General features: G+C 36.3%; 1 protein-coding gene across 2 annotated transcripts in view; it reads left to right on the top strand.

Annotated features, from left to right (window-relative positions):
- The window catches only part of COL4A5 (collagen type IV alpha 5 chain), a gene marked incomplete at both ends in the record, with an annotated part of 237,249 nt that overhangs the window by 183,932 nt on the left and 39,934 nt on the right, over nt 1-13,383 (top strand). For both annotated transcript variants that reach the window (XM_080719284.1, XM_080719283.1), the window contains 5 exons: nt 537-626; nt 1,300-1,449; nt 4,702-4,800; nt 6,441-6,530; nt 7,756-7,895. In XM_080719284.1, the coding sequence (XP_080575410.1) occupies nt 537-626; nt 1,300-1,449; nt 4,702-4,800; nt 6,441-6,530; nt 7,756-7,895 (569 nt within the window). The remainder of the gene's footprint in view (nt 1-536; nt 627-1,299; nt 1,450-4,701; nt 4,801-6,440; nt 6,531-7,755; nt 7,896-13,383) is intronic.

Here is a 13,383-nt window from a genome sequence, read left to right as displayed (position 1 = left end):
ATCATCCATGAGATGATGAAAAGTGCCTCTACATGGCTTGAGCCCCTCACATCATCACGGTATAGTTGCTCTTCTTTCGTTGCAACAGGCTTCTAAGGAAAATAATCCTAGAAGTCCAAAGTGAGTGTTCTAGGAGCCCCAAGTAGAAGCTACAAGACTTCTTTTGATTTAGCTTTGGAAGTTGCAATGTCACTAATCAACAATAAAGTACAGAATAATCCTATATTCCAGGGGAGGAAGTTACCCTAGGATGTATATACTGGTAAAGATGTTTCATTGGAAAACCATCTCTGGCAATTAGCTGCCACAGTGAATATGTATATTCCTAGGTATTGGCAATAATGGGTACTTTGGTGACAGCACGTAAAAAGGGATAAAACTTCATGGCGCTATCTCTACAACTTTAACATTTGATCTTAACCAAAAGGTCAAGAACCCTCCAACTTTCAATGGCTAGCCAATTCACAGTTTCAAATCTACTTTTTCTCTCTCTAACATCAAAAGTGGCAAGAGTGATGTTCTTATATTCTCCAAAGGTGCCAAAGGTGAAATGGGCATGATGGGACCTCCAGGCCCACAAGGACCTTTGGGAATTCCTGGAAGGACTGGTGTTCCTGGTCTTAAAGGTAATATTCCAGAGTTTGCCAATAGATGTCTATAAAAGAGAAAGTTAAATATTGCTTTAAGTTGATACAGGATATTTTTATTTGACTACTTTAAAATGAAAAATGCTTAGTGTTTTGTTTCTATGTGACATAGCATTTGAAAAAAGTCATGTTTTGAATTTGGTGCCATACGTAGTTTATATAGCGTGAAACATGGTAAATGCTCAAAATATAAGAATTAAATTGATTTTTTTGTAGTTCATCTCTATCGTTGTGAGAGAAATTAAGAAAAGGGTTTTTATTTGAGTTTAAAAATGTATATGGACTCCAGTAATTCTTAGATAATAACAAGCTGTGTGAATTTTTTGAGTTACCATCAATCTACACAACTATTTTTTTTTCCTTTCTTAAAGGAAAAAAATTCAAGGGCATCCTATTTCCAAGATACATCCCTAGCCCTATTTTTTAATTCTTTATTTTGAAACAGGATTTCACTAAGTTGCAGAGGGCCTCACTAAGTATCTGAGGCTGGCCGCAAACCTGCAATCCTCTGTCTCAGCTTCCCAAGTACTAGGTTACAAATGTGTGCCTCCACGCCCAGCTAGCCTATACAACTACTAAACATGATATTTATGTGCATTAATTTTGGATGGATAATTATGATCTATTGTCTTCTCTAAACATGTTGTTTTAGGTGATAATGGCTTGCAGGGTCAGCCAGGACTTCCTGGCCCTGCAGGAGAAAAGGGTGGTAAAGGAGAACCTGGCCTTCCAGGCCCTCCTGGACCCATGGATCCAATTCTCCTGAGCTCAAAAGGAGAAAAGGGAGAACCTGGCTTACCAGGTGTGTAGAGATATGTATTTATAAATACTTTTCCTGATATATGTGAGGTTTAGTGGTGTTTTATTTGGGGGGTTTGGTTTTGGGGTGTGTGTGTGTGTGTGTGTGTGTGTGTGTGTGTGTGTGTGTTGGGGATTAAACTCAGGGCATTGCACACAATAAGCACGAACTCTGCCATTGAGCTACATCTTCAAACCCTAATTGTGTGTGGGGTATGTGTGTGTGTGTGTCTCTGTGTGTGTGTGTGTGTGTGTGTGTATGTGTGTGTGTGTGTGTGTGTGTGTTAGGTACTGCGGTTTGAACCCAGGGGGATTCTACCTCTGAGCTACAATACCAGCCTGATTTTTTATTCTTTATTATGAAATGGTCTCACTAAGATTCAGACAGCCTCACTAAGTAGCTGAGGCTGACTTTGAACCCACTATCCTCCTGTCTCAGCCTCCCAAGTACTGGGATTACAAGCATGTGCCACCATGCCTAACTCCTGAAGTTTAATTTTTTGTTTTTCTGGTGGTTCTGGGGATGAAACCTTTCTTCCTATAGGCTACACTCCCAGACTTAGTTTATATTTTTTATTTGGAAACAGGGTCTCTTAAGCCAGCAAGGCTGGCTTCAAACCTGCGAGATCCTCCTGTTTCCGCCTTGCAGGCACAGGGATTACAAGCATGCACCACCACGCCCAGTGTGAAGTTTAATTTTTAAATAGCAAGAAAAGTGACTTGAAATACAAAATCTATCAACAAAAGACACTTAGATGCATCAAATTTTGATAATGAATATTAATTTTTCATTTCATTCATACTGTTTCATTGGTCAACATTTTGTTGTTTTTTGTTGGTCAACTTTTGTTTGAATATTTTCTTTATAGTGTACTTATCATAAGCTATGAATTTTAAAATAGACACAGGCAATCTCCTTCAAGCCTTCCAAAAAGTAGTTAAGAATGTAGTAGAAAAAAAGAATATATAGTTTCAACCACATATAAAATAGATTTCAGTGTTTAACAAATTTATTGTTTTCTTTATTTTCCCCCCTGAAACCAGATGGGAACAAATGGTACATTGTGGGACTTAAGTGTTTTGGTATACATATCATACTTGGCTTTTAAATACAGTTCACTGTTATCTTACCTTGCAAGATAGACAAATATTGGACTCTGAATAGCCAAGCTTAGCTTGGGGGAAGTCACTGAAAGTAGGAACAACTGTTTTAGGTGGTACTGGGGTTCCTGGAAGCCCTTCTACCTCCGGGCTACACTCCCAGTCCTATTTTTACATTTTTTAAAAAAATTTGGAAACAGGGTCTCCTAAGCCAGCACATGTGGCTGGCTTCGAACCTGCGCCATCCTCCTGTCTCTGCCTCCCAAGCGCGGGGATTACAAGTGTGCGCCACCACGCCCGGCTTGGAACAACTGTTTTATTGTAAGAATTGTATTAGAAGCAAACAAGGTGTGAAGTATAACATGAGGGGTTTTTGTTCATTTTGTTAAAGGTATGGGATGCCTTTTTAGCCATTGATCCAATATCTTTAATATATATACTTTTATTGATGCATTGTAATTATGCATCGTAATGAGGTTCAGAGTGATAGGATGTAGATGTATATAACACTTGGTATGCTTTCCTCCAGGTCTCACCCTGCTCCCTCCTCCTCCCTGTGTATGTTAATGAGATAAGCAGTGCTATCTTCATATATGCACATAGTATTATTTGAACTGTTTCCTTCATAAATCCTCCTTTTCCTCCTCCCCTCCTTCTCCCAGTCCCCTTCCATTATTCTTGTGGTATCTCTCCTCATCATGAAATATAAATAGGTAAAAATCAAATGTTGTGTGCATGTATGTTACTATTAATTTGAACTATATTATTATTTAAAATTATGTTGTACCAATTAAATTTTAAAAACACAGAATCATACTAACATATGTATGTGTATATATATATATATATATATATATATATATATATATATATGAGAGAGAGAGAGAGAGAATATATCATCTTTTAAGCAATATTGAATTTTTTGTGTGTGTGGTACTGGGGTTCCTGGAAACCCTTCTACCTCAGGGCTACACTCCAAGAGCTATTTTATATTTTTATTTGGAAACAGGGTCTCTTAAGCCAGCGAGGCTGGCTTCAAACCTGCGCATCCTCCTGTCTCTGCCTCCAAATGCAGCGATTACAGGCATGCGCCACCACGCCCAACTCAATATTGAATTTTTAACATAGCTATGTATATTTGAAACTTGTAGTAAATGTGTAACTCTTTTTGTGTTCTAACTATTAATATTGTCTGATGTGTGTGTTTGTGTGTGTGTGTGTGTGTGTGTGTGTGTGTGTGTGTGTACACAGATAGAAGTTTCTCAATGAGTAAGATTTGGTAGGATTTTTTTCCCCCAAAAGTATTTCAAGGTATTACAGTTTTGTGCATAGTTCCAAAAGAGACAGAACCACCTAATATTTTATTATAGCTAAAATGAGATCTTTCCTGGTTTATTCCTTGCAAGTGTTCTTTTCTTGGCTATGCTTTCTATAGGCTTATGAAAGATAATCATAGAATTTGAAAGACAATTAATGAATTATGTGTCCTAATTTCATTATTTACTGTATAAAACTGAAGCCACAGAAAGAAAATAACATTATTGAATGATCTGAAATTCTTGGTTGTAGATAAATACATTGTGTTTTAATATGAGTTCAGCACTAATGATTCATAGAATACCAGAATTATCATCAGCTCACTAGGTGAGGTGGTATATGCCTATAATCTCAGCTTCTTTGGTGGCTAAGGCAGGAGGATCACAAATTGGAGGCCAGCCTGGGCAATTTAGTGAGACCCTTCCTCAAAATAAAAATGTAAAAGGAGTTGGGGTATAGCTCAGTGCTAAAGCACACCTGAGTTCAGTCCAGAGTACCACAAAAAAGAATAACACTAGTTCCTATACTTCACTTATAATCCAACATTTGAGTAATTTGTGTTGTCAAACATACATGTATATATGTATGTTTGTATGTATTTTTGATACTAGAAGTGGAACCCAGAGGCATTCTATTGCCAAGCTACACCCATAGCCCTATTTCATGTTTTATTTTGAAATAAGGTCACATTAAGTTGCTAAAGTGGACCTCAAACCTACAATTCTCTTGTTTCAGCCTCCCAGGTATTGGGATTACAGGCATGTGCCACAATGCTCAGCTGCCAAATTTATTAAATGGATAATCAGTCTATCTTGTCTCTTTTACTCATTCTTGAAAGGTATTCCTGGAATTCCAGGGCCAAAAGGCTACCAGGGTTTGCCTGGAGAGCCAGGACAACCTGGACTTAGTGGACAACCTGGATTGCCAGGGCCACCAGGTAAGTATGATAGACAACTTGTAGCATTTAGATAACTGATCCTGAATCTTGACAAAGTAATTATGTTTTTATCATGTGTGATGATATTTTAGATCTGGTCATAGCAACTTTCTTAGGTAGCCACTAAAATGTGGAGCTCAACGTTGACAAAAATGTTGCAATTTGGCTCATGTCTCAACAGATAAGATTTGTAGTATATTTTGCTTTTCTCATTGAATTTCTTAATTTTGTGGCAGCAGGGTATACACATAAATGTGGTTCAAGTAGGGTCCCGTGTTTGATTAAGTATATCATAACATATATTGCCGGGGTCCAGCCCTAGCAGGCAACTATCTGATAGGCTTCTAAATAGCTTAATCTTTTCTGTTTTGTTTTTTTCTTCCCACAAATCAATCAGTAATTCATGTAAAACAGCTGCTACTTCTATTTTTTAAATTTTCTAGGGATGAAAATTTCACAGCCTCCCTTGGTAGTCTCTTATAGCATTAATAACCTTTACGATGAGTAGCTTTTTTTTCTTATTACTCATAAAACTCTTTCTTGATGCTTCTTAAGCCATTTTATTTTAGTTTTTCTCCTAAAGAGATAAAGAACAGCTGGTTATCATCCTTCTAAGAGCTCTGAAGGTCAGTTACTTTGCTCTGGTCTCCACAATACATTGCCTAGATGTACTTAGAAATTCTCTTTCTCATATCATCTGCATTCTTTCCCAAGTTGGAAATCATTGTGAAAGAGAACGTAAAAGAAAAAATATTTAAGGTAACTCTGTGGTCCTTGGAAAATACCCAGGTGATACCAGAGAACCTATGCTCTAGGAAGAATGTTCAGAGAGAAAAGCTTTGCTTGTCAGAATGACTGCCAAGTGCCTCTCCATCAGCCCATCAACCCTTATCTTATAGTAGAACTGTATCATGACATGTTACCACCTTTGTTTTTTCTGGTCTCATATAACAAAACTCTACATGGGAGAGCCATTTATTAAAGTTTCAATAATTATTAGCACATAATAAATGTAAAATTAATGTATTATTTCATTTTGACATTTCCATACATGTATATAACATGCTTTAATCATCATTTATGAATCTTTTATAAACAGACTTATGGATTTACTTATGAAAATATTGTAAGGGTAGCCATACATGTATTAAAAATAGAGCAAATAAGGTGATTTAACTGAGGGGTAGGAGGGGGGAAGAGAGAAACTCTTTAAAACACATGATGTACTTAAACAAACATATCAAATTCAATAAGCCAAGCATGGGAAGGAGGGATGGGGTGGGGACCGGGTATAGGCTAATTGGATGATGTGTGCATGTATGTCTACACAAGTCTTTTATTCTGTTAAGATGTATGACTGCAAAGCACCAGTAAAAAAATTTTTTTAAATAGAATCCTAGGTGATTAGAATTAGTTTAGGGGAATAACATGTTCTGGAAATTTTTTCTCTTCTTTTTAAAATTATATTGAGACCTCTATTGTCATAAATGTATTGTGATATATTCCTAAGGAAATTACTTACGTATTTCTTGCCTATTCCATGCTGAATTATATCTGTGGACTTTAGTAATATATTAAGATTTAATCCATCCAGTCCCATGATGGAAGGAGCTTACTTGCCTTCAATTTGACTTTTATAGGTCCCAAGGGTAACCCTGGTTCCCCTGGCCCACCAGGACTTACAGGACCTCCTGGAATTAAAGGAAACATAGGTGATATGGGGTTTCCAGGTAAGTGATGAAAAGTTCTCATGTATTTAGTTTCACAAATTGAAGGTATGCATTGTAATTTTGTCAGAATAAAAACTAGTATAGGGAATGAGTATGTAGTTCATTGGTAAAGCACTTGCCTAGCATGCGTGAGGTTCTAAGTCTGATCCCCAGCACTGAAAAGGAAGGAAGAAAGGGAAAGGGGAAGAAGGGAAAGAAAATAAAATAAAAGAGATGACTAGTGTTGAGAAAATCAGGCTGAGAAAATCTCTCTCATTACAAGAATATTCAAAGTGGGAAATTAAGGGATAGAAATGTAGAAACTTTAAAAGTTAGAACTACATTATGATGTGAGGCTACAGTGCACCAATAAATTGCAAACTGATACAACTCAATCAGTAAAAAAATAAAAGAATTAGCAAACATATCTGTTATCCAACTATATCCCTTTTATTTAAACTTCATTAAACTGGGCTTTTATTTAATCCTGGTTGTGATGCTCATTATTATATAACAAAGTATGAAGAGATTTAAAAAATATTCTTATTGGTGTATTGTAATTATACATCATAGTGAGGTTCAAGGTGATACAGTCATGCACACAGCACTCTGCTCCCCAACCCTCATAAGTTTTAGTGAGATTGATAGTGATACCTTCATATAAGGTCATAGCATTTTTTGAACTATTGGTTGGTTGGTTGGTTGGTTGGTTGGTACTGGGGTTCCTGGAAGCTCTTCTACCTCCGGGCTACACTCCCAGACCTATTTTATTTTTGGAAATAGGGTCTCTTAAGCCAGCATGGCTGGCTTCAAACCTGTATGATCCTCCTGTCTCCGCCTCCCAAGCGCAGGGATTACAAGCGTGCGCCACCACGCCCGGCGAACTATTTGTTTTTTTCATAAGTTCTCCTTTTCCCTGCTCCAGTTCCCTCCTCCAATCCTGCTCCACTATTCTACTGGTCTTTCTCATTTATCTGAAGTCGCTTTTGTTTCTTATTGTCTCTTTAGCTTCCACACATGAGAGAATGCAAGTGACACTTTTTTTTAGACTGCCTGTTTTCACCTAGTGTAATATACTATATATAGTCACATCTATTTTCCTCAAATTGCATAATTTTGTTCCTTATGGCTAAGTAAATTTCTCTGTGTATATACCACATTATCTTTTTCTTGGTTTTAGGCTCTTAGATATGCCACCAGTAAAGAATATTTTGTAATATATTATAATATTATGTATTTTCAACAGGCCCCCAGGGTGTGGAAGGGTCCCCTGGATCTCCAGGAGTTCCTGGGCAGCCTGGCTCACCGGGAGTACCTGGACAGAAAGGAGAGAAAGGTGATCCTGGTGTTTCAGGCATTGGTCTTCCAGGTCTTCCTGGCCCAAAGGTAATCATATGCTACTTATATGCTCCAGCATTTGTGATTTTAACACTGAGTTCATTCTTAATGTTTCATTAAACAAATTATAGAATAACATGGTATATACTGGGTAAGAGATCTGTCCCTTCTCTTTTTTTAGAATGTAAAGAAGAAATGTTTTTATGTTTGAACTAAGTCCAAAAATGGGAAAACCTTTTTGCTTTCTTTTTTTCTGTATCTTAATCTCTGGGTGTTTGGGTATTTTTCAATAGTCCAAATGTATCGTTTTGCCTCACTTTGACTTTCCCATTTTAGTGATGGAATTGTTCTTTTTCCTAATATTGTTGTTATTTAATTTGAAAAGATTTATAAAAAGGGAACCTTATCAGTTAATGAAAATATATCTGAGGTAATTTTTTTTTTTTGGTGGTACTGGGATTCCTGGAAGTCCTTCTACCTCCAGGCTACACTCCCAGACCTATTTTATATTTTTATGTGAAAACAGGGTCTCTTAAGCCAGCGAGGCTGGCTTCAAACCTACGCGATCCTCCTGTCTCCGCTTCCCAAGCACAGCGATTACGTGCGCCACCACGCCCGGCTCTGAGATAATTATTAAGTACAGTTTTGCCTATTCCTCTGCTCCCTAGGCAATGTGGAAACTTTGGTGGTGTTTCTCATCTAACCAAATTTATAATTTAGAACCATTGGACTCAGCAAGAATTTATCAACAACTGCTTAAATCCATATAAAAGGGCAATGACTTCCTTAATCATGTAGACAGACTAAAGAGCTAAGGAGTATTAGAAAAGGAATTTTGATACTTAGCTTGCATGGAGTTATTGAAATTTCCTACTGAAATAAGAATTTACATATATATATATATATATTTACATATATATATATATATTTTTTTTTTGCCGGTCTGGGGATGGAATCCAGAGGCATTCGACCTCCAAGCTGCACCCCCTGCCCTATTTTTTATTCTTTATTTTTAAACAGGGTCTCACTGAGTTGCAGAGGGCCTCACTCAGTAGCTGAGGCTGTCCGCGAACCGCGATCCTCTGGTCTCAGCCTCCCAAATGCTGGGATTACAAGCCTGCGCCACCACGCCCGGCCTACTTAATTATATTTTAAAGAGATTTTCCGCTGGGCGTGGTGGCGCACGCTTGTAATCCCCGTGCTTGAGAGGTGAAGACAGGAGAATCAAGCAAGTTCGAAGCCAGCCTCGCTGGCTTAAGAGACCCTGTTTCCAAATAAAAATATAAAAAATAGGTCTGGGAATATAGCCTAGAGGTAGAAGGGTTTCCAGGAACCCCAGTACCATCAAAAAAAAAAGAAAAAAGAGATTTTCCCTTTTGTTCTCTTTTGCAGTACTAAGGATTGAATCTAGGGTCTCACCCATGCTAGGAAACTGCTCTACCATTGAGCTACATCATAGCCCATTTTATTTTATTATTTTAATTGAAAGAAGATCTCACTAAGTCACCCAGGATGGCCTCAAACTTATGATCATCCTGCCTCAGCCATCAAATAGCTAGGATTACAGTCTTGTGCCACTGTGCCATTGTGCCTGGCAATAATTTCTTTTGTGTGGTATATAAAAATGCTACAGTTTAATTATCCAGTTGATCAACTTACTGTAAGAGATATACCAGATACATTTCCATAGTTTACATTTATGTAGTAATTTATAATGGATGATAACAAAAATATATTCCAGTTTGCAAATATCCAATGTATATTCAATTCTTCAATCAATAGGCTGATTTACAGTATTTCTATGTGCTCTACAAATATATGTCAATAAGAAAATCCCATTCTAAATTTGTAAATTTACAGAAGTGAGAAAACAAGGAAATAGTTTACTATTTATTTCATGTGCTATTATTCTTTTTTTTTGTTGGTGGTAGTACTGGGAATGGGACCCAGGGGCCTTCTACCTCCGGGCTACACTCCCAGCCTTACTTTATAGTTTAAACAGGGTCTGTTAAGCCAGCTGAGGCTGGCTTCGAACCTGAACGATCCTCCTGTCTCAGCCTCCCAAGCACAGGGATTACAAGTGTATGCCAACACACCAGGCTCTCATATGATATCATTCTATCATAGAATAGTGAAAAGTTAAGAAGCATGATTTTATAGTTCAGTTTTGTTAAGTACTGATTGTCCTGCTTTTCAGGGATATAATATGTATAAATTTTAGTTACGACAACTTAGTTAAATAAAACTGATCTACAAAAGAATGGCTCAAATTTCAGTTACCATGGTATATTGGCCTTTCAGTCCACAAATCTCCATGTAAATAACAAATTGCATAATGATCTGTGAATAGTCGTTTTACTCCTATCAGATTTTACCAGTGATTAATTACTTTGCATATGTTCAGTTCATATACTGGCAGCAAAGCATGTAGTGTGTTCCATCCTTGTCTCCCAGTGATAAACCAATGTGCTATTTTATAAAAATGGACAGTTGGAAGAGGAAATTGACAAGTAAAGTAGAAAGTGAAAAAAAGTAAAAATGGGGCTGAGAGTGTAGCCCAGTTATAAAGAACATGCTTAGTGTTTGTGAGGCTCTGGTTTCAATCCTCAGAACATACATACACAAAAAGAAAAGTGGTAACACTGGAAGTGAGATTTGAATCTGATGTAAATGATCTTACTGAAAAATAGCCAACCATAAGAATGTAGACACTGCCACCATTTGAGACTCTAGATATGAAACCAAGAATGTATTGAAGGCAAACTTACCAAAATAAGTTAGAAAAAAAGGCACTAATCAAAAGGATGAAGATGTTACAAAGGAAGAGAACCATTAAAAAAAAAAACTTCACAGTCACAGTGGAACATGCCTATAATCCCAGTATGTGGAAGGCAGAGACAGGAGAATTGCAGGTTTCAGGATAGATTTAGCAACTTAGTAAAACCCTCAACATCTTTGTGAGACCCTGTTTTAAAATTAAAAATAAGCTAATCATGGATTTGCTTTCTCCAAAGAGTGACATATTATTTAAAAAGCACCGCCATTATATAATGGATTAAACTTAAAAATGTTAAGTGAAAGAAGCCAATCACAAGAGACCACATATTGTAAGATTTAATTTACATAAAATGTCCTGAGTAGGGAAATCTGTATAAAGAGCAGATTAGGTATTGCCAGGGACTCAAAGGAGGGGAATTGGGGAATTATTGCTAATGGGTATAGGATTTCTTTTAAGAGGAAATGAAAGTTTTCTAAATTTAGACTGTGATAATGATTGTACAAGCCTGTAAATAAACTAAGAATGTTGAATTGAACACATTATGTTGATGAGTTGTATTTAAACTATATCTCAATATTTTAGCTATTTAAGTACTGTATGTGCACAGTAGTGGGAAATATGCAAGGTTTCCACTTATAGTGTGTGTGTGTGTGTGTGTGTGTGTGTGTGTGTGTGTGTGTGTGTTTTACTAGAGAACCCAGGGACATTCTATCTCCAAACTATAATCTCAGCCCTTTTTTATGTTTTAAATTTTAAACATGGTCTCATTAAGTTACAGAGGACCTCGCTAAGTTGCTGAGGTTGGCCTCTAACCCATGATTTTACTGTCTTACCTTTCCCAGTGCTGGGATTATGGATGTGTGCCACCACACTTGGCTAAATATAATGTTTTGATTTGTCAGAAAATCAGTATCATTTCAGCATGTTTTAATATCTACAACCCTTAGTTTTAATGAACAAATGAGTACAATGCTTGAGTTCAATTTTGAACTTATTTTAAATAATTTTATATGGTGTGGTTATAGAACTACATATGCCATGCTATTGGAATAGCATGATTTTATAGTCATATTTTCTCTAATGTTTCTTTAGCATTTAGAGCCACTTTTGGCTACACTGAGCCAATTTGCTAGTATTGTGAAGCAATTTGCTAGTATTTTTTCCCTTGGTTAGAACATTATAGTATTGGGCCCATTATCTTATAAACATACCTCATGCTATTTTTCTTTGATATCATCACTTCACACATACACATATTGAATCTCATGTGATACCTTTGGTCTTGCTCAGGTAACCCTGACCTATTATTTATCAGTTTGTCCCTGTTAGCTTAACATTTACTTGCTCTCTAAAAGAGCTAAATAAAATGCAAATTTGAAAATTTTATTATATACTGTCTTCTATATGTCATTTATTAAATTAATGGCTGCTGAATAGAGATAAAGATTCAGTTATGCCAGATTATGCAAGATTAAAATATAGTAGCTACAGTCAATAATATTATTCATCTTAAGATATAGTAAGAGTGTTAATTTTATATTAACTACTCTTACCACAAAACACACACATACAGAAAAGAACACAAAGGAATTTTTGAAAGTGATGGATATGTTTAATTTCTTAATCATGATAGTATCATTAGTACATGCTTACATCCAAATTCATTGAAATATGTAGGTTAAGTGTATGCAGGTTTACACATCAATTATGTTGCAATTAAAGTATTAGATAAAGAATGTCTGCAGCCACTTGCTTTTCTATTTATTTACTTATGTGTATGATGCTGGGGGGTTTATCCCAGAAGCATTTTATCACTCAGCTATATGCATAGCCTTTTTTATTTTTATATTGGAACAGGGTCTTCCTAAGTTACCAATGTGTTAGCCTTGAACCTTGAACCTGCGATCATCCTGTTTTAGCATCCCAAATAGTGAAATTAAAGGCATGTGCTATTTCATCTGGCTCACACTGTGATCTTTTGATTCATGCATATGTACATAATTGCTAAGGATAATTAGCACATGTGCACCTTACACTTTTATCACTTTTTTACTATGTACTTTCAAATTTCTCTCTTCTATTTTCAAACTCCTCTCTTCTATTCTCATTAATTATATTCACCCTGCTCTGCCATAAAACTCCAGAATTTATTCTACCTGTCAAACAATAAGAGTATATCTATTGATCACCTTTTCCTTTCTTTCTTTTTCCCTGTTCAATCTCTAAAAATTAGTATTCTACTCTCTACTCTTTTATTTTTTTTTTCTTTCCAGAGGTAGAAAGCCCCTGGTTTACATCCCCAGTACCACACACACACACAACAATAAGTAAAAAAAAAGTCTTGCTAAGTTGATAAGACTGCCCTCAAACCTGCAATCCTCCTTTCTCAGCCTCCCAAGTTCTGGGATTAAAGGTATACACCACCATGCCTGACTTTTTTTTATTGGTGCATTGTATTCATACATCATTTTTTAAATTTATTTATTTATTTATTTTACTTTTTTATTGGTGCACTGTATTCATACATCATAATGGGATAAAAAAAAACTTTTGTAGACATACATGCACACATCACCCAATTAGCCCCTACCCGATTCCCACCCCGTTCCCTCCCCATCCCTCCTTCCCATGCTTGGCTTAGTGGTTGACATCTAGTATTATAGCAATTTATCCAAAATTAACAATGATAATCTCACAGAACAGTTTCTTTTGTCTGATACCAAGCATTTGATGACTTAAAGATAACATTTCAATATT

The sequence above is a fragment of the Muscardinus avellanarius genome (assembly GCF_963383645.1).
Source record: "Muscardinus avellanarius genome assembly, chromosome: X".
Classification (NCBI taxonomy): Eukaryota; Metazoa; Chordata; class Mammalia; order Rodentia; family Gliridae; genus Muscardinus; species Muscardinus avellanarius.
Note: the sequence above shows the minus strand (reverse complement) of the source record. Positions and strands in the feature narration are given on the sequence as shown.